This window comes from Parambassis ranga, chromosome 5 (genome assembly GCF_900634625.1).
Source record: "Parambassis ranga chromosome 5, fParRan2.1, whole genome shotgun sequence".
NCBI lineage: Eukaryota > Metazoa > Chordata > Actinopteri > Ambassidae > Parambassis > Parambassis ranga.
Genome location: NC_041026.1, coordinates 19,203,187 through 19,228,505, shown reverse-complemented (window position 1 = coordinate 19,228,505; position 25,319 = coordinate 19,203,187). Strand labels below are relative to the sequence as shown.

The 25,319-nt window shown below is 40.7% G+C and overlaps 3 protein-coding genes across 4 annotated transcripts; all 3 read left to right on the top strand.

The window, feature by feature from the left end:
• Nucleotides 1–332: 332 nt before the first annotated feature.
• On the top strand, nucleotides 333–2,324 carry rabif (RAB interacting factor). Of its 2 annotated transcripts, none has more exons than XM_028406676.1 (3): nucleotides 333–439; nucleotides 936–1,087; nucleotides 1,859–2,324. In XM_028406676.1, exons 2-3 carry the CDS (start codon nucleotides 944–946, stop codon nucleotides 2,105–2,107), a joined length of 393 nt encoding a protein of 130 aa, XP_028262477.1. In that variant the 5' UTR covers nucleotides 333–439; nucleotides 936–943; the 3' UTR covers nucleotides 2,108–2,324. The 2 variants fall into 2 exon arrangements, with proteins under 2 accessions (XP_028262477.1, XP_028262479.1); XM_028406678.1 differs by lacking the exon at nucleotides 333–439 and adding an exon at nucleotides 740–831.
• Nucleotides 2,325–6,123: 3,799 nt separating this feature from the next.
• kdm5ba (lysine demethylase 5Ba) lies at nucleotides 6,124–19,821 on the top strand. The gene is made up of 27 exons (XM_028405758.1): nucleotides 6,124–6,276; nucleotides 9,533–9,610; nucleotides 9,766–9,888; nucleotides 10,021–10,191; nucleotides 10,614–10,739; nucleotides 11,053–11,140; nucleotides 11,253–11,353; nucleotides 11,451–11,609; nucleotides 11,718–11,837; nucleotides 12,445–12,603; nucleotides 12,796–12,977; nucleotides 13,164–13,326; nucleotides 13,588–13,707; nucleotides 13,845–14,039; nucleotides 14,303–14,484; nucleotides 14,734–14,858; nucleotides 14,935–15,085; nucleotides 15,292–15,412; nucleotides 15,565–15,920; nucleotides 16,334–16,472; nucleotides 16,573–16,752; nucleotides 16,844–17,002; nucleotides 17,402–17,821; nucleotides 17,944–18,034; nucleotides 18,114–18,301; nucleotides 18,383–18,646; nucleotides 18,740–19,821. The coding sequence occupies exons 1-27, from the start codon at nucleotides 6,124–6,126 to the stop codon at nucleotides 18,875–18,877; spliced, it is 4,452 nt and encodes a 1,483-aa protein (XP_028261559.1). The 3' UTR covers nucleotides 18,878–19,821.
• A 713-nt stretch (nucleotides 19,822–20,534) lies between these two features.
• nelfcd (negative elongation factor complex member C/D) lies at nucleotides 20,535–25,026 on the top strand. Its single transcript, XM_028406275.1, has 15 exons — nucleotides 20,535–20,735; nucleotides 21,398–21,510; nucleotides 21,606–21,715; nucleotides 21,809–21,918; nucleotides 22,019–22,126; nucleotides 22,284–22,436; nucleotides 22,572–22,702; nucleotides 22,858–23,023; nucleotides 23,104–23,238; nucleotides 23,364–23,503; nucleotides 23,686–23,800; nucleotides 23,879–23,974; nucleotides 24,057–24,197; nucleotides 24,408–24,537; nucleotides 24,726–25,026. The coding sequence occupies exons 1-15, from the start codon at nucleotides 20,679–20,681 to the stop codon at nucleotides 24,758–24,760; spliced, it is 1,740 nt and encodes a 579-aa protein (XP_028262076.1). The 5' UTR covers nucleotides 20,535–20,678; the 3' UTR covers nucleotides 24,761–25,026.
• Nucleotides 25,027–25,319: the final 293 nt, after the last annotated feature.

The window sequence follows — 25,319 nt, the reverse complement described above, 5'->3', positions numbered from 1 at the left end:
AGACATGCCTCAGACTTATTGAAAACTACATCAAGCGACTCCAGGCTGTACGCAATTGACAACTGGCAACTGGTTTCTTTTAGGTTTTGGGACATAATTTTGTCTCTGTACAGGGGGGATAATATAATCTTCCTAAATAACCTAGTATGTTTGGAATTGTTGCCATAAAATGTATTTGCTCTATTAAACCAATTGTGCGATATATCGGAAAAAGAATGACATTTTCTGGGGTTATAGTAACTCGGTCTTCCAATGTAACGACAATGATTCAGCGACTAAAATGTTTACGAACAAGGAACCAAAGTAAAAGCTTTTGTTTGAGGTCGAGACAATTTAGGACTGGCACACTTCAAAAACAGTAACAATGCTAGCCTTGTTTTAGCTAACTTCTCTGTTCTACAGTTGTATCGACGCATTGAATTTTGTCTTCGACCTCGAGGTACGTTATGTTTGACTTTATTATAAATATGTGTAACTACTATTTACATATTTTTCATGTAGATATTTGTCGTACTGTAGTCAGTTGAATGTATTGTTAGCATATACGCTAGAATACAGGGTATTTCACATCGTAGAGTATCAAGCTAATAGCCCAAGTTTATCTAATTCTTTATGTCCTTTAGCATAAATATATCGGACTGGTGTTTAGCGACAGGTAGGATAATCATTATGTGAACTGAACTAAACGGGTGAGTGGGTTTAATTGTTACTGACTTCCGCACTACAAACCACATTAAGGCCGGCACTTCCGGTCCACTCACTGTGGTGTGCCCAACCTTTCTGTTCGTTAAGATAGCAGTTTAATTTTTATATGCTAGGTAGCCGTAACAGGTATGTGTTATCTCCTTGTTCGGTCGGATTGGTCTGGTGACAGATTCTGTCCTGAGCCTTTTGCGTGTTTGTGTGCACGTTAGAGTAAACTTGTTGTTTGCCAGGATTCGAGATGGACAACAACCAAGAGCTGAAAGAGAGCTCGGACCGATCCGACCTGGTTTCTGAGGAAGGCAAGAATATCAAGTCTGTCTTGTGTCGACGCTGCGGATCCAAGGTGCTGTGTCCTGAGATGGCTGTGTTGACAGAGAAGGAGGTATGATGCATCCGTTTGTTTTGAGCTGTTTGAAAGGTTTGGACTCACTCAGGCCACAATTTACTTCAAAAAGAGTCTAGGGTGCGTTATAAGCTAGTAGAAGCAGTGATCAGTGAAGCTAATGGCATTAAGTACTATAGAGAATTACCAATCTGAGGTAGTTATACTTATTTAGCATTCATTGTTGAACTTCTATAGCTTGTGCTTTTGTTCTGTTACAGTTTGTTTGGTAGTGATGGTTACACTGTGATTTAATTTAATTAATGATGTTTCATTTATTTTATTAGGTTAATTATTTGATGCATGCATTTTTATATAAGATTAATAATGCTGAGTGCACAGAGCGTTAAATTAAGGGTAATGGTAACCTGAATTTGAACGTTTTACTACCTACTTTAAGTGACTGTTCTCATTGTGCAACTTAAAATGAGTTTGACTGTTTAGTCCATAAATATCAAACGCCATCTTGGTTGAAAAACCATAAAAAAGACTTAATCTATTGGCCTGTTGTCTGAGGCGATTAAATGCTTTGTAGAGCAGGAGCAGGATTGAAGCTGTATTCTACAAGCAACCAGCAGCCAGTGTAAATCTTTTTGTAGTAATAGATTAATATAGCATTTTTTTCAGTTGGGTCTATCTTTAAATGAAGAATTTACAGATTGTTTCACAGGACCTGGTTACATAACAATTCTTTTGTGTTTTTTATAACCCTTATTTCACTCCTGTTTTTGTGTTTTTATATCATCATGGAGTCTGTTATTCTCTCACCAGCTGTTCCTGCCAGCCATGCAGAAAAAGCCCGGCCTCAGCTCCACAGAGGGCTCAGTAGATGGTGACACTCTGACAGCCCACTGGTTTGTGGATGACATGTTCACTTTTGAGAATGTTGGCTTCACCAACAACGTGGGAAGGATCAAGTATCTCATCTGTGCAGACTGTGAGATTGGACCAATTGGCTGGCACTGTTTGGATGACAAGAAAAGTTTCTACATTGCTTTGGAAAGGGTGAATCATGCATAGTATCTATGCATTTATGAGCCCACAAGAACTTTATAAGATGTGTCTGGAGGCTATGCATCATTTTATGGATTTACTACCAGAGTCGCCTACAAGTTACTCCACCATGCACATACAGTGGGGAAAAAAAGTATTTAGTCAGCCACCAATTGTGCAAGTTCTCCTATTTAAAAAGATGAGAGAGCCCTGTAATTTTCATCACAGGTATACCTCAACTATGAGAGACAAAATGAGAAACAAAAATCCAGAAAATCACATTGTAGGATTTTTAAAGAATTTATTTGCAAATTATGGTGGAAAATAAGTATTTGGTCAATAACAAAATGTCATCTCAATATTTTGTTATATACCCTTTGTTGGCAATGACAGAGGTCAAACGTTTTCTGTAAGTCTTCACAAGGTTTTCACACACTTTTGCTGGTATTTTGGCCCATTCCTCCATGCAGATCTCCTCTAGAGCAGTAATGTTTTGGGGCTGACGCTGGGTAACACGGACTTTTAACTCCCTCCAAAGATTTTCTATGGGGTTGAGATCTGGAGACTGGCTAGGCCACTCCAGGACCTTGAAATGCTTCTTACGAAGCCACTCCTTTGTTGCCCGGGCGGTGTGTTTGGGATCATTGTCATGTTGAAAGACCCAGCCACGTTTCATCTTCAATGCCCTTGCTGATGGAAGGAGGTTTTCACTCAAAATCTCACGATACATGGCCCCATTCATTCTTTCATTTACACGGATCAGTCGTCCAGGTCCCTTTGCAGAAAAACAGCCCCAAAGCATGATGTTTCCACCCCCATGCTTCACAGTAGGTATGGTGTTCTTCGGATGCAACTCAGCATTCTTTCTCCTCCAAACATGACAAGTTGAGTTTTTACCAAAAAGTTCTATTTTGGTTTCATCTGACCATATGACATTCTCCCAATCCTCTTCTGGATCATCCAAATGCTCTCTAGCAAACTTCAAACGGGCCTGGATATGTACTGGTTTAAGCAGGGGGACACGTCTGGCACTGCAGGATTTGAGTCCCTGGCGGCGCAGTGTGTTACTGATGGTAGCTTTTGTTACTTTGGTCCCAGCTCTCCGGAGGTCATTCACTAGGTCCCCCCGTGTGGTTCTGGGATTTTTGCTCACAGTTCTGGTGATCATTTTGACCCCACGGGGTGAGAGCTTGCGTGGAGCCCCAGATCGAGGGAGATTATCAGTGGTCTTGTATGTCTTCCATTTTCTAATAATTGCTCCCACAGTTGATTTCTTCACACCAAGCTGCTTACCTATTGCAGATTCAGTCTTCCCAGCCTGGTGCAGGTCTACAATTTTGTTTCTGGTGTCCTTTGACAGCTCTTTGGTCTTGGCCATAGTGGAGTTTGGAGTGTGACTGTTTGAGGTTGTGGACAGGTGTCTTTTATACTGATAACGACTCCAAACAGATGCCATTAATACAGGTAACGAGTGGAGGACAGAGGAGCCTCTTAAAGAAAAAGTTACAGGTCTGTGAGAGCCAGAAATCTTGCTTGTTTGTAGGTGACCAAATACTTCTTTTACTGAGGAATTTACCAATTAATTCATTAAAAATCCTACAATGTGATTTTCTACATTTTCTTTTCTTATTTTGTCTCTCATAGTTCAGGTATACATATGATGAAAATTACAGGCCTCTCTCATCTTTTTAAGTGGGAGAACTTGCACAATTGGTGGCTGACTAAATACTTTTTTTCCCCACTGTACTTACACTGATCTGTATGCGCTGTTTATGGTAACAAGATTGTGTCGCTTTTATTCCCATCTGTTACACTGAAACAACTATAATGTGGCAATAAAATTGATTTGGAGAAGCTGAAGCCTCCTTGTTATAATTCCTGTAAGTCAGAAAATGAAGTTTAAAAATAATCATTTTTCAGAAAGTTTTCATTTGCAATGAACATTACAGCCTAGTTTTCAGTTTCCACTAAAGTTTCCAACTAAACCAGCTAATTGGACATTTTCAGAGACAATTGCACAATCACAACTTGCAAGTACCAAAGGAGGTGAGTGCAAATCTACTGAATAAATACATAAAAACATACAGGTGAACCATTTAACCATTTAATAGCCAAGATTGGCTGCTGGATAGATGTGCTAGAAAATTAACAATATGACACTGATAGCTGTCACTGCTCTTTAAATTATGGTGTTGGCAGGATTTTAAAAAGGTGTCCCACTCACCCTCAACTCAAAATACCTGAAATGTGCTGCTGATGTTATGGTCATTGAATGTCACACAGACACAAAAGCTTCTAATATAATTTGGAACAGAAGAAAAAAAACGTTTGACTCCCCTAAACCTTTAAAATTACACTTGGAAAATAGTATAGCAGGTGAGAAAATGTGTGGAGAGTTCTGTATGGTTCATTTTCATCATGCTGTTCGCCACTAGAGGTCCTGATTTCCTGTGAGGAGACATCATTTCCTGTGTGATGTGGTTCATTGTTGTTCTTTGCACCTGTCAACCAAAGACTCCACTGCCTGCAACCAATAAACCCACCACATCAGTGGCAGTGACGATAAGCGGCTAAATTCTGTGTGTGTGATGCTGGTGGACCTCTGAAGTCCCCTTTGAGACTGTGTTGTTTTTTTTTTTTTTTTTTTTTTTTTTTTTTAGAAATTATAAATGACTACATATAAAAAGCATTTTAAGTTCAGGAAGCTATTAGGTGGTAAACACAAGGAGGCCATGAGCCTGCAGTCTGAAAACATAGTTTGTTTTATTATGGCATCATAAATGTTGAGATGAATATGGGCTATCTGCAGAAAGACTGTGGGATTGTTTAGATGACTCCATTCATTATAGTTCAGACTTCACACGTTTCAGTAGGATGGCATTTTATACCGTTACAGCTGTATGCACTGTTCATTCTTTTTGTCAAAAAGAACCGGTCATGTGCCCTCGATCCACCAACAGGAAGTTAAAACGAAACAGAGAACAGAGACATTCAAATCAGTGCCAAGTTAAACAAAATACAGACAGCTGAAATTATACGATTGTGACATAACGACAATTTCGTTTTTTTTAGAAAATGCAGTTTAAAAAAATCCACAGGTCAAAAATGCTGAGGTGCTAAAGGTTATGTGAATTATAAATTAAATTTTGACAAAACACGAATTAAAATACCACTGGAGTATTATAAAGGTTATTTGCTAGAGGCGTTCAGGAATAAGCGTCCAAGTTTAAATATTTATGATAATAAAAATATAAACAGCTGAACTATCAACATATGACTCCTCTCTGCCAATCAACGTGCTCCTCTAGACCATTTAAAAACGAAGTGCCGGTCAGCGCGCATAGATCTGATGGGTGTGTTTGAATTGTAAACGTCGACGGCCCATCTGAATAGTCTTTTCTTTGGGTTCAGCCGGGCGGGGTGAGGTGTAGCCCACCCAACTCACCCCTTCATTTATAAAACGCCTAAACAGTGCACGGCGTGCCAGAGGGTGACATAATCAAACTTATCCAACAGGGGGGCAATCAACTGTGAGGAAAACCACGGATCCCCTAATTTAATCTTTAACTATGTGTCGTAAAGTGTTAACTCTGTGTCAAAACTCTCCCACTACTCTTATTTTTACTGTATTAAGGTAGTCAGGAAACATCCTGAAGCTGTTACTCTGCCTCAGGACACCCCTACAGCCGTTTAACTCTTGATATGAACATGCACTATGAAAGGATATTCTGTCCTTATTTACACACAGTCGGTGCTGCCATTAAAAGCAGCGATTTAAATGTGAATTTGTGTGTGATATAATTAGACACTGGTAAAAAAAAAAAAAATAATGTCCGTACCCTCATTCGTGCGTGTCTACTTTTCGAAGCGGACGTGCACATGCTCTAGCTGTCACCAGCTCGTCTCCAACTAGATAATTCGTCTTTGAGTTCAATGAGTGGAGAGTGGACATGAACTGAAAGACTGAAATTCATAGCGAGCATATTCGGCGTTGGGAATCCTTTTCAGAATATTTCAGCTGGAGTCATATTTAAGATGCAACGATGACTCAGCCGCAGCTGAATGAGTTCATTCCTCCTCCGGAGTGTCCTGTTTTTGAGCCCAGCTGGGAGGAATTTGCCGACCCTTTTGCGTACATCAACAAAATACGACCAATTGCAGAGAAAACTGGCATCTGCAAGATCCGACCCCCGCCGGTGAGTGTTTCTTTATGTTGACGACTTGTTCGAGGTGTTTGGACGGCCTGTTGGCCTGAGCCGCTGGGGATAATTCAGCAGGCAAAGTTGTGTTTGGTTTTTAGACAGGTTTCAACATGGCGGATTGCGGCTGCGAGTAGAATAGTGAGCTAGCCTGAGCTGGAATGTACTCTGTTTGCAACAGCGATAGGAAGCTACTCGGGAGGAAATTTAATGTCCTGCCCAAGTTTAAATCTACATTCAGTCACAAATGTATTTATTATATTAGTCAAATTTTAAGGAGCGCAATTTCTAAAAATAATTTGAACGCTAAACTTTGCCTGCACGCAAATATGATGTAAATTGTTTACGTTAGCACAGAATGAAGTGCTTCCTGGAGTCTGCACACGGAAATTCATTATAGAGATTTCAAAGATTTTAACCGCTGCTATTTTACGCAGTTGACTCATTTTAAAGCACAACTTTCTCAACAGGATTTGATGGATTTGGCCAGTGTGAGGTAACCTAGCTAGTGTTAATCAGGCCCGTTTAAAGCCGCAGTTGTATGATATCTAACGTACGTGCTCAGTGACCATCTGTTTATGGAGAAAAGGTTCGCTCAAACCCAGCGCTTAATGGACACTGTGTTCCTGCTAAAAAATCATATTTTTTAGCATATTTACCCGCTCAAAGTACGATTTTCTTGGCTGTGATCATCGACATTTTTTAAACTAAGTATTTCAACTTAAATATTTTTTGTAATTTTGTTTTTATTTTTGTAACTTGGTGATAATTGTGCCACTGTTTGCACCTCACTAACCACCACACACAAGTTTTTTTTTTCAGAAACGACATCATTTAGAATAAAATAAAATAATTTAATTATTTCCCCCAAATGGACGGGATAGAAAATGAGGCTCATATTGACCCTATTTCAAAGACGAGTGATGAGCGGGCAGATACCTCCTTAAAGGGTGTGTCCATGCAAGAACGCAAATTAGATAAAGGGCCAAATTTAACTGACAAATTATATTAGCATGGTGGATGTAGTTTCTGGCAGATATTGCCTTTGTTGTCATACAAACATTAAACTGTTGGTTCTAAATGTTTTTGTTAACACGTGCTACAGCTAAGCAGGAATTAGAAAGCAGTAAAATTTTTCACGGTTTAACCCGACGGGTACAGGGGTACAAGAGAGTGAATTGTTATCAAAAACTGGTGGGTGGGGTGGCTGCCTTTACTGCTTGCTCGGCCAATGGCTGAAACTGCACAGCTCATGTAAACAAAAGAAGGCAGTAGGAAAGGTTTTGAGTAAAGATTGGCTGCTGCACAGATAGTCTATCCTGAAATGGAATAATCAAACAAGGCTCTGTGGGTCGGCCTTTTTACTGTGCATGCGTTTCTACTGTTGTAAATGTGTCATTTTCATGTTCTGATCCACTGTTTTCATACACTTTGTATGCACTAATAATTTACTCTAAATGTTTAGACCAATATTAAGATCCAAGCTGGCATGTCAGGGCTAAAACAATCTGAGATCCTGTATAGTTTTGTATAGTTTCTGGCTTGAGAGATCCCTTTCTTTGTTTATCATTTTATGTTTAAAGAGAGCTCTCAGAACGGAAGTTAACGCGGAACCACAACCTGTTTCAATCAGTGATTTGTGGGTGCTCTGTCATCAACACCATAATGTTCTTCATGCCTTTGCACAAGTCACATCCTCATGTTAGTTGAACACATGCAGGTGACCATGTTAAGACTGGGTGTGTGTCATTCCTCATCAGTACCTATGTCATTTTGTGTCTGTGGAGGAAGGCTTGAGACTGCGTGGAGGGATGTCCGTGTAGTTTCAAATGCTTCAGAACAACTGTATTTCTTTGCAGCCCCAACATTTGTTAGTCTAAGCTCCAACTTTGTTGGCAAATGAGAAGATGATGTTAATGCAGCTATTGTTAGGCGTACTCTGGTCAAGGAAGAAGAAAAGCGGCCTTGTTCAGGCCCAGTTTGTCTTGTGTGTAGCATTTCTAGATTCAGATCATTTTACAAATCCTGTGTGCTAATTTCCCATTTTGTTTTCAAACCTTTGTTCCAACATGTAAAACCTTGTCACAATTAAACCTTATATCAGTGTTAATGGATTTATTGTGATTGAACACATGAAATAAGAAGTTGGCATATTTCCTTTAATGGCAATTTAGCAAGCACATTAAATCGTAATGTACAGACACTAGACTACTGTGGATGCTTCTGCTTCTTTGTAATTTATTTTGAAAGTATTTAAAGTACTCGGTGTATAAATAAAGCTGCAGTCAACACATTCAGTTTACTCTAAAAACAGCGTTTAGAGAAGAATTTGAAGACTCAGTTAAGGAAATATTCACTCTGTTAATCAGTAACAAATATAGGTTGTTCATGAGCACATTTTGTAAATACATTTATTTAAGCAGTGATCAGAAGTTGTATGTACTTTTTCCTTAAGTTTGTTTGTTAACTTTCTGTGTGTGTCTGTCTGTGTCAAATGTCAAACCAGAAACTTTGATCTCCAGGATGTAAATTCAGGCTTTTCTTCCCTGTCAGGAATATAATTTCAAATGACTAGATTATTACAATACATGTGAGTTTTTGTGTTAATATTAACAACATAAACACAAAAACACAAACTACCGTAGTGTATTTTCTGTCACCCTCAAGGACAGAATTTCGCAAGTTGTTTTTCCCTTGTTATTCGCTATTCTCACTCAAGGTTTGTCAGATATCACACATTTTAATGATGCATAAATGACTTTATCTTGCTGACTCTTGAGCCATCACTGACAGATGCGTTGTTCTGTAGGCATACAGGGTGATTAACGTTATGATATGCCAATCTTATTTACAGGTTTAGGCAGATATTCTTAGACTTAAGTTTATTTTTTGCCAAAGCAACCAGGTAGAGCCCATCTGTAAATATTTCCTCTTATTGTAATGATTTATTATCAGAGCATATGTACCTATTTTGTGTGGCCTTTCAAAATCTGTGTTACCCGTTTCTTGTTCTGAAGCAGAAAGAATCAAATACAGTTTTGTTGTGTGTTCATGACTTTTTTTTTTAAACAAGAAAGATTTACATATTGAGCTAGAAGTAAGGACCAAAAGCTGAGACAGATGGGGAGAAAAGTCTGAAAGCACTGACATACTGAATATAAACATGTTCAGTGAAAAAACATACAGAGCTTCTGTTACCACCAATAATTGGTGGTTTTGCATAATTAAAATTTTTCTGCCCCTCTTCTCCCAGGATTGGCAGCCGCCTTTTGCCTGTGATGTTGACAGACTGAAATTCACACCTCGCATACAAAGGCTTAATGAGTTGGAGGTACATTTCTTTTCTTATGACATGGGTTATTGTGCTGTTCTTAATATCTGCAAGTTTATTTAAAAAAATAAAAATGAAAGAAAATGTCTATTTATTTATTTATTTAAGTTTCTGTCTACTGTCAGTCTCTAAACTTGCCTTCCTCTTGTTTTCAGGCTCAGACCAGAGTTAAACTAAACTTCCTGGATCAAATAGCAAAATTTTGGGAGCTCCAGGGATGCACTCTAAAAATTCCTCATGTGGAAAGAAAGATATTGGATCTCTACCAACTGAATAAGGTTTTTAAATATTTAGTTATATAATTATGAATATAGGGTGAAATGATGATTTACAATAATGTGTTGTATTTTATTTGCATAACTGAACTACCACTTCCTCAATGTTGAATATTTAATTTCTTGCATTCTAAGCTGGTGGATAAAGAAGGAGGCTTTGATGCCGTCTGCAGAGACCGACGATGGACTAAGATATCTGTCAAGATGGGCTTTGCCCCTGGCAAGGCGATTGGCTCTCATCTGCGGGCGCACTATGAGCGGATCCTGTACCCTTATAACCTTTTCCTGTCTGGAGATAATCTGCCTGTATGTCCCTTTTTCCTTTTTGTTTTGTGTTTTTCTTGTAGTAGCAGAACAGCAGTAGATATTTGTTATTATGAACTCATACTTACTTACATACATACATCTCTTTGTTTAAGAGCTTTAAGTAGTATACTTTGTAGTATTAAACACTGGAAAAATATTTGGCTTAGCCTTACTTTTGTGGCAGGGATGTGAGAGACAAGAGCCAAACAGTTTATTTGAGTTTTTAGTGCCACAATCTACAGAAAAATTCTACAGTTTAATATGGTTGAAGTTCCAGATTGTTTACTCCATCAGTGTTTCTTTATCTCAAGCGAAGGGATGTGTGGATGAACTAAGATCCTATGTGTATTTTTATGTTCCCTTTTTTTAGGGTTATTTAGTATTTTGTCTCTTTCTAATCACTCACCTGGTTCCCTCTGCAGATGGCCACCTTGACCAATGACACTAAAGATAAGGAGTACACCCCGCATGACCTTCCACAGCGACAGTCTGTGCAGCCCCAGGAGACATGCAGCATTGCTCGCCGAGCTAAAAGAATGAGATCCGAAGTGAGTCTGTTCTCTGACATTGTTGTTTTGTGTATTCTGTGTGCAGTATACAGTTTGTCAAGATGAACAGCGTTCAGTAAATTGTCAAAACTTTGCCTTGTAAGTCAGGTCAATTATTGTCAGCAAAATAGGAAAATGTTTAGATAAAACTGCCCCAAAAACAGAGCTTATGTTCTTTTCAACGGTCAGAAAATGTGCTGCCTAAACCTAATTTAATGTCTATGCCAGTATGTCAGCTGCTAGTTCTGTAGTGGTCTCTCATATCTAAATAGTAAAATATACAACTCACTTGTTTCTGTGTCTCTGATTCCAGAGAGTCAAAAAGGAACCTGGAGAAATTTGCGAGAATCGTCCCAATCTGAGGAGGAGAATGGGAACGTATGTTACCAAACCAGAACCTGGTAAGAAAAAGCACTGACAGCGCTGACAGACCTAAAAATAAAATAAAAATGTGTTGTTTATTGGGAGCAACATTTGCAAAGCCTCTTTTGATTCTTCACCTTTGTCTTTCAGTGAGAATGGCAGAGGTAAAAAAGGAACCCATTAAACATGAGGATCCAACAGAATATGAGGAAGCTGTACTTGATAAAATACACAAACCTCAATCTAATAAAGTAATTTTCAACATAAATAATACATTTATTTACATCATAATTCAGATATTATGTAAATGCAGAGTTCAAATTACAAGCTGAACTGTTTTCTTGTTAGGTGGATCAGTATATGTGCCTGGTATGTGGGAGTGGTAGTGCTGAGGACCGACTGTTATTATGTGATGGTTGTGATGACAGCTATCACATCTTCTGTCTGATCCCTCCCCTCCATGATGTTCCAAAAGGTGACTGGAGATGCCCCAAATGCCTGGCTCAGGTGAGCTGCTGCACCCTTTACTGTTGGGCAGCTGACGATATAACCAGTAACTAGAGTATAAACTCCTGTCTGGCATGCACCAATCATTTTGCTGTGTTTTTATTGCAGGAATGTGGAAAACCTCAAGTTGCATTTGGCTTTGAGCAGGCAGGCAGAAGCTACACTCTTCAAGCTTTTGGGGACATGGCTGACTCCTTCAAGTCCGATTATTTTAACATGCCAGTTCATGTGAGTTGGATTCACTTGTTAGCTGATGGTTGTCAGCTTTTCATTGTTTTTAGTGTGTTTATCTAAATACCTGTGCACACCTCAGTCACACAGATTGTTTAAACTTGGCACTCTCTCTAACAGAAATGATAATGGCTCATGTACAAAGGGTTATTTGGATATACAAATGACAAAAGGGAAAATGTGGGTTGGTATATATAATATATAAGGTAGATATAATGCTTCAGGGTGTCCAGACTAGTTTTGTTTTAAAATTGTGCACAGTCCGAGTTTCTGAGACTTTGTTTTCATAGAGATCTTGAAGGAGAAATGGTTCGGGTCTTTCTGATACTTTGTTGTATGTATGGTCTGAAACGGTAATACCTTGAAAAGACACTACCAGAGAGTCTTGCCTGTGTTATCAGGGGTTGTTTCACCCTCTACGTACATACATACATGCACATATCCTGTGGAGACCTCTTAATAAGTGGGTAAAAGTCTGGTTTGGGATAGAAAATACAAATACAATTTTTTTTTTCCACTTTAAATTTAAAAAAAAAATATTCATCATTATAAGCCAACGTGTCTGTTGAGGTTTTTGAATTAATTTGTTTGTTTTGTGTTGTAGATGGTTCCTACTGAGCTGGTAGAGAAAGAGTTCTGGCGCCTAGTCAGTACCATCGAGGAGGATGTCACTGTGGAATATGGAGCAGACATTGCCTCCAAGGAGTTTGGGAGTGGTTTCCCTGTGAGCAACGGCCATTTTGAAGTCTCTCCTGAAGATGAGGTATAGTCTGTCTGTCATGGAGCATCATGTTCATTCAATAATTATAAAAGGCATAATTGCAATGAAATACTGGAAGTCGTCAAAGCATCCTTTAATATTTATTTTTACATCCATTGCACTGTAGTCAGTACATTTTCTGTCTGGGTGAGGGGTTGGTTAAGTGAAGTGCTCAGACCTGTCTCTGACCTACAGCACTACCTGAGCAGTGGCTGGAACCTAAACAACATGCCGGTTCTTGATGCTTCAGTGCTGACTCACGTTACAGCTGACATCTGTGGAATGAAGTTACCCTGGCTGTATGTGGGCATGTGCTTCTCCTCCTTCTGCTGGCATATAGAAGACCACTGGAGCTATTCCATAAACTATCTTCACTGGTAGAGTGAATTCATTTTTTTTTATAAGTAATAGTAATTTTGCATTACAGTAGGACTAGTTTTGGACTGAGAAGATTTTAAAAGGATTCTCGGTTTTACGATTGATTTGGAATGTTTTTTTTTTTATCATGCATATTGAATGTGCATTCAAGTGTTTTTCACTAAGATTTGTACCCACATGTGCAGGGGGGAGCCCAAAACTTGGTATGGGGCCCCTGGTTATGCAGCAGAGCACCTCGAGGCAGTTATGAAGAAACTGGCTCCTGAGCTGTTTGAGTCCCAACCAGACCTCCTTCACCAGCTGGTCACCATCATGAATCCCAACACGCTAATGAACAATGGCGTCCCGGTAAATATTAACACAGCACAATTAATATTTAAAAAAAAAAAAAGGTGAAATGAAGCTGATGCTGCAATTTAGTTGCCAGTTGCTGATGGTCACAAGAGCACTGACCATCACCATAGTTCGCTGGTTAAAGACGTGGCTTCATTTGAAAGGTGGAGAACAATTATGCTGCCATTGTGAGATGTTTACTATGAACTGTGTATCCACCAAATGTTATCCAAATTCAACTAAAGACATTTTAATGTGTTTTCATATCCTCTGTAGATCTATCGCACCAACCAGTGTGCAGGCGAGTTTGTCATCACTTTCCCCAGAGCTTACCACAGTGGATTCAACCAGGGCTTTAACTTCGCTGAAGCAGTCAATTTCTGCACCACGGACTGGGTAAAAAAACTAATTATTGTTGCACACTTTGGCTACAATGTAGTTGCTCTGACCAGGAATTATCTGCCATAAAATCATCCAGGGAGAGTGTGATGTGTTCATAGACTGCAAGTAAAATTCTCCTTGTTTCCTGACAGATGCCCATTGGCCGAAACTGCGTGGATCACTATCGCCAGCTGAGTAGATACTGTGTCTTCTCCCATGATGAGATGGTCTGTAACATGGCCTTAAAAGCAGAAACACTGGATGTTGACCTGGCATCAGCATTGCAGAAGGAAATAACCATCATGATCAAAGAAGAGAATGCAATGCTAGAAAAGATTAACAGAAAGGTGAGCAGCTTGAATCATTTCAGTAATAAATTAAAGCAAAATGCAGATTGTTTAGAAAGTATTGACCCTTACCATGCTAAATAAATCACAGTTGTTTTGGGCCTTGGGTGCAGTTTTGTCAAAAGTTTGAAGGTGGTATGTCCTTTTTGGCTAAATTGGAGAACTTTCACAGGGATTTATCACATTAAATGACTTGTCTTTTGACTGCACAGATGTCTCATTTAGCTCCTCTGCGGCTCTAATGACTATATCTGTGTCCCCAGGGTGTGGTGCAGTCTCAACAAGTTGATTATGAAGTGCTCCCAGACGAGGAGCGGCAGTGCTGCAAGTGTCGGACCACCTGCTACCTGTCTGGCATCACCTGTGCCTGCAGTCCCAGCAAGATGGTTTGTCTGTACCACACCCAAGACCTCTGCCCCTGTCCTCATAGCAACCTTACACTCCAGTGAGTCTTCAGTAACCACACCAACTAAACATACTCATCCCTGAATTTACTTCTACTCTGCAGCTTGTTTTTACCCACATTAGTAGTTACTAGTTTATTTAAAAAAAATGGGTAAAAATGTGCTTTTTTTTTCTTGTAATACAATTTTTTTCCTCAAGTTTAAAGAAACATGCTTTACTTTTGTAGGGAATATTACTGTTATCAAAAACAAGTGATAAAAGTGTTCATAGCCTTTGTCTGCTCTTTTAGTTACAAGTTTACACTGGATGAGTTGTACTCCTTGATGGCATCAGTCACACTGCGTGCAGAATCGTATAAAGAGTGGGTCTCTAATGTTGAGGACATCGTGGAAAACAAGGACAGCAAGATAAGAGGTGCACAAACGGTCTATTTACATATTTATTTATGTTATCTGGGGACATGTTTTTAAGTAACACTATTTCTGCTCAGGTTTAGAAGAGCTTCACAGTCTGGTGGAGCAGGCAGAATCAAAGATGTTCCCTCAAACCAATCTCCTGGATCAGCTGCGTACAGTTACTGCTGAGGCTGATAAAGTAGCTGTTATGGCACAGCAGCTTCTCAATGGAAAGAGACAGACGAGGTACCAGCAATAGATGTAACATTTTTACCCAACACTGGAAGTATCCTCCCCATATTTGTTAGCCTGGTTGACTATTTAAATGTAGACAATGCTCGATGTTGTACTATTATCTGATGATGAGGTGTAGCTTGCTGTGTTACCTGAGACAGTGAGTTGACTTCTTTATGTGAATTATTGTTTTTGACTTCATCTTCAATTTGGCTCAGGTATCGTTCTGGAGGAGGAAAGTCTCAAAGCCAGAACGAATTGACTGTGGAGGAGTTGAGATCCTTCGTCCAACAGTTAGACAGTCTGCCTTGTAACATCCGACAGGCTCCTTTACTGAAGGTCAGTTTTAGTGTGGTGGTTTTCGAGCGTTTGTTTCTGTCCTCGTTCTTTAGAGTTTGTTGGATTAGAGATCCAACCACACTACATAATTACAGTGTTACATAAAGTAGGCTTGTTGTGGTATTTAAATATCAGCACATTGTCACCTCCAGGATCTGTTGACCCGGGTTGATGACTTCCAGCAGCGCAGCAATTTTCTTCTCTCTGATGAGTCGCCGAACCCACAAGAGCTGCAGGATCTGTTGGACATGAGTCTAGGCTTGGACGTGGAGCTGCCACAGCTGCCCATGCTCAGGGAGAGACTGGAACAGGCTCGCTGGCTGGAGGCTGTGCAGCAGGCCAACAGCCGGCCAGACAGCCTTTGTCTAGACACCATGAGGAGGCTGATAGACCAGGGTGTGGGCCTGGCTCCACACAGCTCTGTGGAGAAAGCCATGGCTCGCCTGCAGGAGCTGCTGACTGTGTCAGAACAGTGGGAGGAGCGAGTACTCAGCCTCATGGAGGCCAGGTGAGGATATAAACCAATGGTAAATATAAAAACACAATACATTTAGTCAGGTAAAGGTTTTCTCTTCTAATCGCTATCTACCACATTATATGAGAACACATGCAACTGTACAATAGTTTCAGAATAGGGTGTTAATTGACCATCAAAACGAACCCTACCCTCTTACCACATGAGTTCTGAGTGTCCAAATGGGAAATCAGCTCAAACTTTAGAAATGTGCCCTGTTTGCAGAGCAGGATCACTGTGGATAAAAAGGATCAGGGTGTTGTGACCGTGCTTACTCAACAATGGCTCCACAGAGGCTACACAGTGCAAATGTATAGTTCCTAAAACTGATGTTTTAATATGTCCGTACCTTTTTTAAAAATCTGAACATGCACATTATATTTACTGATCATCATGTCTCTTCATAGGCCATATCACAGCATAGAAACCCTTGATGCTGCTCTGCAGGAAGTAGAAAACATCCCTGCTTATCTGCCCAATTGTCTCCAGCTGAAGGATGTCGTCACCAAGGCCAAGAAATGGCTTAATGAAGCTGAAACACTTCAGGTAAAATACTGTCAGCTTAAGCTATGCTGCTTGTTTTCTGCACCTACCTCTTAGTAATTGAGTTTGAATTATTGATCTGTGTGTGTGTCTCTGCTTGCAGCTTGGAGGACGTATCCCAGTGCTGGATAGCCTCTCTGAGCTGGTTCTCAGAGCAGAGGGCCTCCCAGTGAGACTGGACCCGCTCAGTCGACTGGAGGCGCTCGTCAGTGATGTACAGAGCTGGAAGGAAAGTGCAGCAAAGACATTCCTACTAAAAAACTCCCCTTTCTCTCTTCTTGAGGTAAATGCACACATCGACTGGGAGTGATTAGTAATTGGAGTGATTGAAATGTTGACTGTTTTATAAATGTTTTTGATCATTATGCTTTCAGGTCCTCTGCCCTAGATGTGATGTAGGGTCTGAGCATCAGAGGTCAAAATCTAAGAAAGTCAAGGAAGCTCCACAGATGACTAAAAAAGCTTCAACAAAACTGGACTCTGTGTGTGAGGTGGAGAGAGCTCTGTTGGAGAGCAAGGACTCAGCCTCTGCTGTGAGTGTAATTGTGTTACCGTCTCTTTTCAATTATTGTCCTGTGCCCTGCATGAAACTTGCTGTTCAGTGGCTGTCAAGTGATAAAACAATGAAATTTGTAACATTTAAATTCATCAAGCATAGGCAGAATTCTGAGAAGGATTATGAATGACACCTACCTTATTGACTTCTCACAGCATTATTCACTTCCTACAGCGAGGTCTGTCTGAGGGACAGCTCAGCAGAGACCCTGAATGATCTTGGAAACATTATTTATTATCTGTGACATAGGGAGATGTGTACGAACTTATTTCCACACTTGTAAATATATAGAGTATTTTCTAAGTGAGACAGAATCTGATTTCTGTTTGCAGAATAGGATAAGTCTTTAATTCCATCTTTTTCTCTCTGTTCACAGATGACCACTCTAGCAGAGGTGCGACAAAGGGAGATGGAGCACCTTTTGGCTCTGAGGGCTTCAAATGAATCCAGGCTTCTTCCTACTGAAAACTGTTGTGCACTTACTGTTTGTGTTTGCCAAAAGGCCCCTTCAGGTGCCATGGTGCAGTGTGAACTCTGTCGAGACATTTTCCACTGCAGCTGTGTTACCGTGACTGCAGATCTTGACTATGGCCAAGCTTGGCTGTGCCCGCTATGCCAGCGGTCGCGGAAACCTCCTCTGGACAAGGTCTTGCCCCTGTTGGCCTCACTGCAGAGGATTCGTGTGCGGCTGCCAGAAGGAGACGCCCTGCGTTTTCTCATTGAGAGGACGGTGCAATGGCAGCACAAAGTTCAGCAGGCCTGCGCAGAGGGACTGCTTGAGAATGTGTCAGCAAAGGTCAGTGGAGAAAACTCTGATTGTTTCAGTGCCCAGTCTGCCATCTGATATTCTCTGATGGTGTATTGAGTCAAGTCACCCATCAGACACAGTTGCTTATTGATTGGTCTTTGTTGTTTCAGGGGAAAGCTGGGCCCAGGTCACCATTACATCTGACTCAGGAAGTTAATGGTTCATCATTTCATATGGAGTACCAGTCTGTTCCACTTCATGGTCAGTGCTTGTGCTGTCTTTGCTCTGCCTATTCCTAATTCACCTCTAAAGTTTCTGATGCTCTTCATGTCTGTCACAGGACTTGATGCAGAGCTGGAGGAGCTGATAGTGGAGGGGTTCCTGCTGCAAGTCACCCTCCCTGAGACTGAGCAGCTGTACAGATACCTACTGTACAAACTGGCACCCCCACCCTCACAGAGTGCCCCCTGTGGGAACAGCACAGAGCAGAGCCCACGATCTCCAAGAGGGAGTCCCCACCACAACAAGGTAATGACAGCTGAGCTTACTTCTTGTGCTGTAGCTTATTGCTATGCATGTGGTATATTCATTCATTTTAATTGTATGTAGAATGGAGGATCCGGTCTAAAAAAGGAGGCAGTGAACGGTCAGAGTAAGAGGACCAAGCGACGTAAGGACAGCTCTGACTCTCAGCACAGTGACAAAGCCAAGAAGTGTCGCAAAAAGAAGCCCAAGAAAAACAAAGAAAGGAGCGATGAATCGAAGAGGACCTGTTCTCCCACACACACAGTGTCTGACCCTGCAGCTTCAGATTCAGAAGAGGACTTCTCACTGTGTGCTGCACCATGGTGCAGAGAGCCAGAGGGCGACGAGGTTTGTACAGTCTGCAGTGTATAATGTTCTGTAAGGTATTTATATCACTTGATCTGATTTTGACCTGACTGTTGTTCCTCTTGCCCCATGAAGGTAAACTGGGTCCAGTGTGATGGCAGCTGCAATCAGTGGTTTCACCAGGTCTGTGTTGGACTTTCTGCTGAGCAAGCAGAGAAGGAGGACTACATTTGCATAAGCTGCACACAGCCAGACTATGACAGAGGAGAGTGAAGACCAAAAAGATGTGTTGAAGGATCAGCAGTTTTTCTTTGCAAGCTGCAGCACTTACGTACACACCTGAACTCTGTGTGTCCTGTGGCTTTTCCCTTTACCCTCTGGCTTGCCCTCAGTGAACATGGTGCTATTTCCCTGTTCCCCTCTGGAGTTACTAAAGAGTTCTGTCACTGTTTTGTCACATGGCTGTTTTTTCAGCCAATCAACTAATCCTTTCTGAAACTTTCCAAGACTTGATGCAGATGTGGTAAAAGAAATTTCAAGAACCAACAGCGCAGGGATTTTTCAACCAAATAAATGTCAATTTGACATTTTAGAACCGTTTTTTACATGCATCTGAACAATGTGAAACTTAACTTTCTCTTGTAGAGTAAATATTATTTATCTAAGCAATAGCTGAACAGATAAACTGAGGTTCAGTTTTAGCTGAGCTATATTTGTGCGTAGAAATACTTTGATAAAATGCCTTCCTAAAGCAAATAGCCCTGAAGAATTCACTTTATAGACTCCATGACATTACACAGTTCAAATTTGTGTGCACCTCAAAACGAATGGATCAGTGATCCAAAATGTGTTAAAGTTTGCACCTGCTCACATCCCTTAAATCGCTGACTTGGATATGAAGTCAGGTTTCCTCTTTGCGCTGTCTGTGGGGGAAGTCCTGGATCCCTGGTTCCTGGCGTTGATGAGACTTGGTTATGTTCTCAATTGAAGAAATAACTGTCCGACATCTAAGGAATGTACATTTTGTTTTAGGGTGGATTTTCCCTTTATGGTTGAGGCTGAAAATATTGTGTTGGACTTAGATTTAACACAGACTGTGTGATATTTTTTTTCTTTTTTTTGCCACGGGTATATGACCTTTTTCCTGCTCCTTTGGGTATAATAATATTATTCATATGTTGCAGTTTGCATTATAAAATAAAACATTTGTTCCCAAATGTCTAGACCATCATTTACATCATTTGTGGCCTAGAAAAGAAAATGTATTATCCACAGCTGAGCTGGAACTGCCAACCTGTATTTGTAGAGGTTCCTTGAGACCTGACTGATGATTTTGAAGACACCTGAACACACCACAGGCACGGATGGACATGAGCTGACTGGTGCAACCTTAACCGCTTGGTGTGTTAAATAGTAACAAATTAACTGGAAAGTTTAAATAAATATTTTCTGTATTATTTATACAGATTTGTTTGATTTGTTTAGATACAGTAATCATATAAATATTTATCCTTTGCCTTGTAATTTATGGTCAAACTAATTCTCGAATTGATGTAATTGAATCTTCCCTTAACCAGACAAGAGTTGTTGTATTGTTTGTAAATTTCTAATTTGTTAGCTCAAATTTAAAATATTGTCATTTTATTTTTACATAGGTTTTTATTTCATAAATATCAGGAGATTATTGTGCACATAAATGTATTTTGACTAACCGACAAGCAGCCTAATGAAACTGTATTGGTAAATGCATTTCTGTTTATTTACATTTCTGTAAATCATTAGAGCAACACTAATAAAAGAAATAAATTGAGGAGGCGCAAATTAGAAAATAAGAGATGCCTGCTTGGTCTGACAGCTGAGTCTGGCAGTCTGAACTCGGGGTAACAGTCCCCTGCAAACTGGGGGCGTGGCCTGCTCGTCCCGTCTCGCCATTTTAGTCTTGTTGTTGTTAGCTAGCAGGTTAAATGAGCTAGCCGCTTAATGCATGGTCATCGATAAAACAAGTTACAGCAACGGTTAAAACCCACAACAGGACGTCTGTAGCTAGGCCGGGGCCACTCATCTTCCCGTCACAATGGACGAGGAATATTACAGCGGTGGAGGAGAGTGGGAGGGCACGGAGGGTAGCATGGTGAGATCACGACTTGTTGCTACTTGGCTATCAGTTAGCTATGCAACGTTAGGTTAGCAGCAGCTACATCGACTCTTAGTTTGGAGCGACAACCTTACATTTACGTTCATGTTTCACTGAGCTTGTGTGCTGAAATGCCCTGCATAGTATAAACTCACAGCTGTTTATATGCGACGTTAGCGAGGTACAGGCTAAGCAAAGCTAAATATTCGGCTGCTGGACAGTTGTGCGTTAACTTTCAGCACTTTTAGGGTGCTTTTATTTCTGTCACAGCATGTCGATGTAGTCGTTATAAACATTATGTTCAGGTAAGATCGGAAGCTGCCAAATGACCATCGTCAGGGCTGATAATGCACAACCCAAACAGTGATAAACACACTTACCATTGATTGGTTTGCAAAACCGGAAGTTTGTCAGCTTGCTCCTGGAGCAGCGTTTAAATTAAATAGACATGAGAGTGGACCTCACAGTCAGCCATACGAACTGTCTGATCATCTTATAAACCTTTACATAGTTATTAAACGCCAGTGCAGAACATGAAATAGATGAATCCCCACTTGCTCAACCAACGTTCTTAATCCTTCTCCACTATTTGGTGAGAAAAGTTATGCCCAAGAGTTACTTCCGAGAGGTATGAACATCTGTACTATTGTTTCTTTCAGGAGGATGGCTATGGTGAAGGAGAGAATGATGGGAAAATCCAAGAAGCTTGTCTGCAGAAATTCTCCAGTAGAGATTACATAATGGAGCCTGCAATCTTCAACACCCTGAAAATGTAAGCATATATCTTATTTCCAGTTTCTGGCCTGACACCTCCCACAAAAAAATTCTGAATGAGAATAAGACACTGGAAACGTATTACCATTGCAGGTATTTCCAAGCAGGTGGTTCTCCAGAGCATGTCATCCAGCTTCTCTCAGAAAACTACTCTGCTGTGGCACAGACTGTTAATCTGCTGGCTGAGTGGCTCATTCAGATGGGTTTGTAGTAGGCTGCTCAGCTCATTGTCATTTTGTTTGAAAACTTTTAAACCTAAGTTGCTAAATGTGTACTTTTTTTCATTGTGGCTGCAGGCGTAGAGCCTGCCCAGGTTCAAGAACGAGTAGAAAATCACCTCAAGAGTCTCCTGATAAAGCACTTTGACCCCCAGAAAGCTGACTCCATCTTCACTGTGGAGGGAGAGGTGAGATCTTTGAAAACTGGGAGCTACAAATAACAAAAACACCTGTGTACCTGTGAGTAAAACCTGTGTACTGAACCAGTCTAATTTACTGTATTTCTAGACTCCTGCTTGGCTTGAGCAGATGATCGCACATACAACTTGGAGAGATCTCTTCTATAAGCTGGCAGAGGCTCACCCTGACTGTCTGATGCTCAACTTCACTGTAAAGGTATAGTAGTGGTTGTAGTGGTGATAATTTATTCTGTGTGTGTAGGGTGTCAACTATTTAGTTTTTTCCCCTGACAGTGATACTTACTCACTTTTACTGGGCAGTAGCAGGACTGTACATTATTTTTTTCAGTCTGTGTTTTTCTGTGCATGTTCAGCTCATTTCAGATGCAGGTTACCAAGGAGAGATCACCAGCGTGTCTACGGCGTGCCAGCAGTTGGAGGTTTTCTCTCGGGTGCTGAGGACGTCTCTGGCCACACTGCTGGACGGAGGAGAAGAAAACCTGGAGAAGAACCTGCCAGAATTTGCTGTGAGGCCCTCGTAGCTTTTGTTTCTATTTACCGTTGTGTAATAACAAATCTTTGAGATAAATTTACCTGTTGAGACTTGTTGATACATAAAATTTTTTCTGACTTGCTGAGGCTTTTCCTCCTCTCTGCTGCAGAAGATGGTGTGTCATGGCGAACACACTTACCTATTTGCCCAGGCCATGATGTCTATCCTTGCTCAGGAGGAACAGGGTGGGTCAGCTGTTCGGAGGATCGGCCAGGAGGTGCAGAAGTCTGCGCATGAGAGGTATTGTTGTCCTTCTTTTAACAGGAACATAGTTTAATGTGGCTACTTCTCTTTCGTTTCACCACTCAACAAAGAAATAGATGTTCAGTTATGTCTGTTACAAAAGTGTAATGTGGGTATGAAACAGATTTTGGTGCTTGTGGTTTATATCACAGAGGTCATGATGCCAGTCAAATAACCCTCGCACTCGGTACGGCAGCAGCCTACCCTCGAGCCTGCCAGGCGCTGGGTGCGATGTTGTCCAAAGGAGCCCTAAACCCTGCTGATATAACAGTTCTCTTCAAGATGTTCAGCAGCATGGACCCTCCTCCTGTCGAGCTGGTGAGAGCAGAACTTCTGTTACCCTCTGTTACTGTAGGTGTGGTCTGATTAATTGAAATGTTTACGTTTCTTGAATTTAGATCAGAGTGCCCGCCTTTCTGGACCTGTTTATGCAGTCACTTTTTAAGCCTGGATCAAAGATCAACCAAGACCATAAACACAAATACATCCACATCTTGGCCTACGCCGCTAGTGTGGTTGAGACATGGAAAAAGGTACAGAGAAAACAGTGATGCCGAATAGTTTGCATCTGAAATTGTTTGCTCATCTGTTTCCAACTTAACTGCTGCTTCCAGAAGTCCTCTCCACATGTTTACATTTTCTGTTTATTCAATTTCAGAACAAGCGAGTCAACATCAATAAAGACGAGCTGAAATCGACTTCCAAGGCCATAGAGACTGTACACAACCTGTGCTGCAATGAGAACAAAGGAGCTACAGAGCTGGTGGCTGAACTCGGCACTTTGTATCAGTGCATCAGGTGAGGGTACCACAAAGATCTCTCCCCAGTTTTCTTAGATTTCTATAATATTTTTAGATATCTCTGGGTTGAGTCATTATAGTTTTTAATATACTGAGTAACTAAAGATATTCAGGAAACTAATCAATAGTAGCAACACAGGAAAAAGTGTTAAAAAACCCCATCTTACCTTGTGTGTTTAGGTTTCCAGTAGTTGCCATGGGAGTTTTGAAGTGGGTGGACTGGACTGTGTCTGAGCCACGGTACTTCCAGCTCCAGACGGACCACACCCCGGTCCATTTAGCGTTACTAGATGAGGTATGACATCACCATCAAATGAATGTCCCTTTTCATTCACTATGACAGTAAAATTGAAAAAGACGTTTTCTGTCACAGATCTGTACGTGTCACCAGCTGCTGCACCCACAGGTCCTCCAGCTGCTCATCAAGCTCTTTGAGACGGAGCACTCTCAGCTGGACGTCATGGAGCAGGTGTGTGTTTATGCTTACTCTAAAGCTTTTTTTTGTTTTGGCTGTAACTCAGCTTACAGAGTTGGTTTTATTTCCCCTGTAGTTGGAGTTGAAGAAGACTTTGCTGGACCGAATGGTTCATCTGCTGAGCCGTGGCTACGTCCTGCCCGTTGTCGGCTACATTCGCAAATGTCTGGAAAAGCTCAATACAGACATTTCCCTCATTAGATACTTTGTCACGGAGGTAACTGCTGCTTTTGACTTTTGTTTTAACCTTTAATATGGTGATCTCTACGTACAAGTTACAATTTTTTTTAATTATATATGATGTTCCAGCAGGATGTGTAAAAATAATGTTTGCTTACAAATTCACAGAATACATTTTCTCCTGTGCTGTTGCTGCCTTCAGCTTCAAACATGCTGAGAAAGTAATTTAACTCTGTTCCTCTTCAAGGTGCTGGATGTGATAGCACCGCCCTACACATCCGACTTTGTTCAGCTCTTTTTGCCCATCTTGGAGAACGACAGCATCGCAGGAACGATCCGCACAGAGGGAGAACATGACCCTGTGGCCGAGTTCATTGGTAAATAATGTTGTCACATTTTCAGCACAGTCATACTATTTTTACTGCCTTAGTATTATGACAGATAGTCATACTAGTTCTCCACAATATGTAGTAGCACTGACTATTTTAAGCTGAGCTGGTACGAAGATAACAGGTAGTGGGTTTACCGTTTCATTTGAAGCGCTAATGTGGGTTTTCTTTTTCAGCTCATTGCAAGTCAAACTTCATCATGATTAACTGACGTGGAAATACACATTTTGTGGGAGACTCTACACAGAAGTCTTAAAGGAGAAACCTGTTGTCTCTGATAACTTAAAGTCTCTGCTTAATGCTGGAGGACACAGCTCAGAGACGGACTATACAGTTTGATCAGTGGAGAAACCTCTGAGGATGCAGCTAAATGTTTTTTTTTCACCTGTATATTTGATTTTTCTATATTTTATGTTGGTTCAAGCTGTTTTAAAATAAAAAAAACTGAATGTGTAGTTCTGCTGCATTTAGTCACAATCATTTGTTAGTCATTTTTTTGTAGTTTGTAAAATGTGCAAAACATTTCAGGCAGACATAATAAACCAACTTCGGAGTAGAAAATTGCAGCAGGTAGGGGTAATAGCACCTTTTTTCAAGTATGCAGTTGAAAATAAAGCATCTGATCAAACATCAAGCATGCAAACCTACAAAGTTTACAGACACCAACCAGCTACATAAAATTAGATACTGACCACATTTGAAGCGATTGTAGCAAATCTGGTTTTGTGGCTAACACTGCACACCTCTCAGGTCTACAAACTGTGACTCAG

Coding starts and splice junctions, on each gene's coding strand:
- kdm5ba (XM_028405758.1), top strand. CDS start 6,124: ATGACTCAGCCGCAGCTGAATGAGTTCATTCCTCCTCCGGAGTGTCCT. Junction 6,277..9,532: donor GCAAGATCCGACCCCCGCCG/GTGAGTGTTTCT, acceptor CTCTTCTCCCAG/GATTGGCAGCCGCCTTTTGC. Junction 11,141..11,252: donor TGTTACCAAACCAGAACCTG/GTAAGAAAAAGC, acceptor TTTGTCTTTCAG/TGAGAATGGCAGAGGTAAAA.
- nelfcd (XM_028406275.1), top strand. CDS start 20,679: ATGGACGAGGAATATTACAGCGGTGGAGGAGAGTGGGAGGGCACGGAG. Junction 23,504..23,685: donor ACTTTGTATCAGTGCATCAG/GTGAGGGTACCA, acceptor TTGTGTGTTTAG/GTTTCCAGTAGTTGCCATGG. Junction 24,538..24,725: donor CCCTGTGGCCGAGTTCATTG/GTAAATAATGTT, acceptor TTTCTTTTTCAG/CTCATTGCAAGTCAAACTTC.
- rabif (XM_028406676.1), top strand. CDS start 944: ATGGACAACAACCAAGAGCTGAAAGAGAGCTCGGACCGATCCGACCTG. Junction 1,088..1,858: donor CTGTGTTGACAGAGAAGGAG/GTATGATGCATC, acceptor TTCTCTCACCAG/CTGTTCCTGCCAGCCATGCA.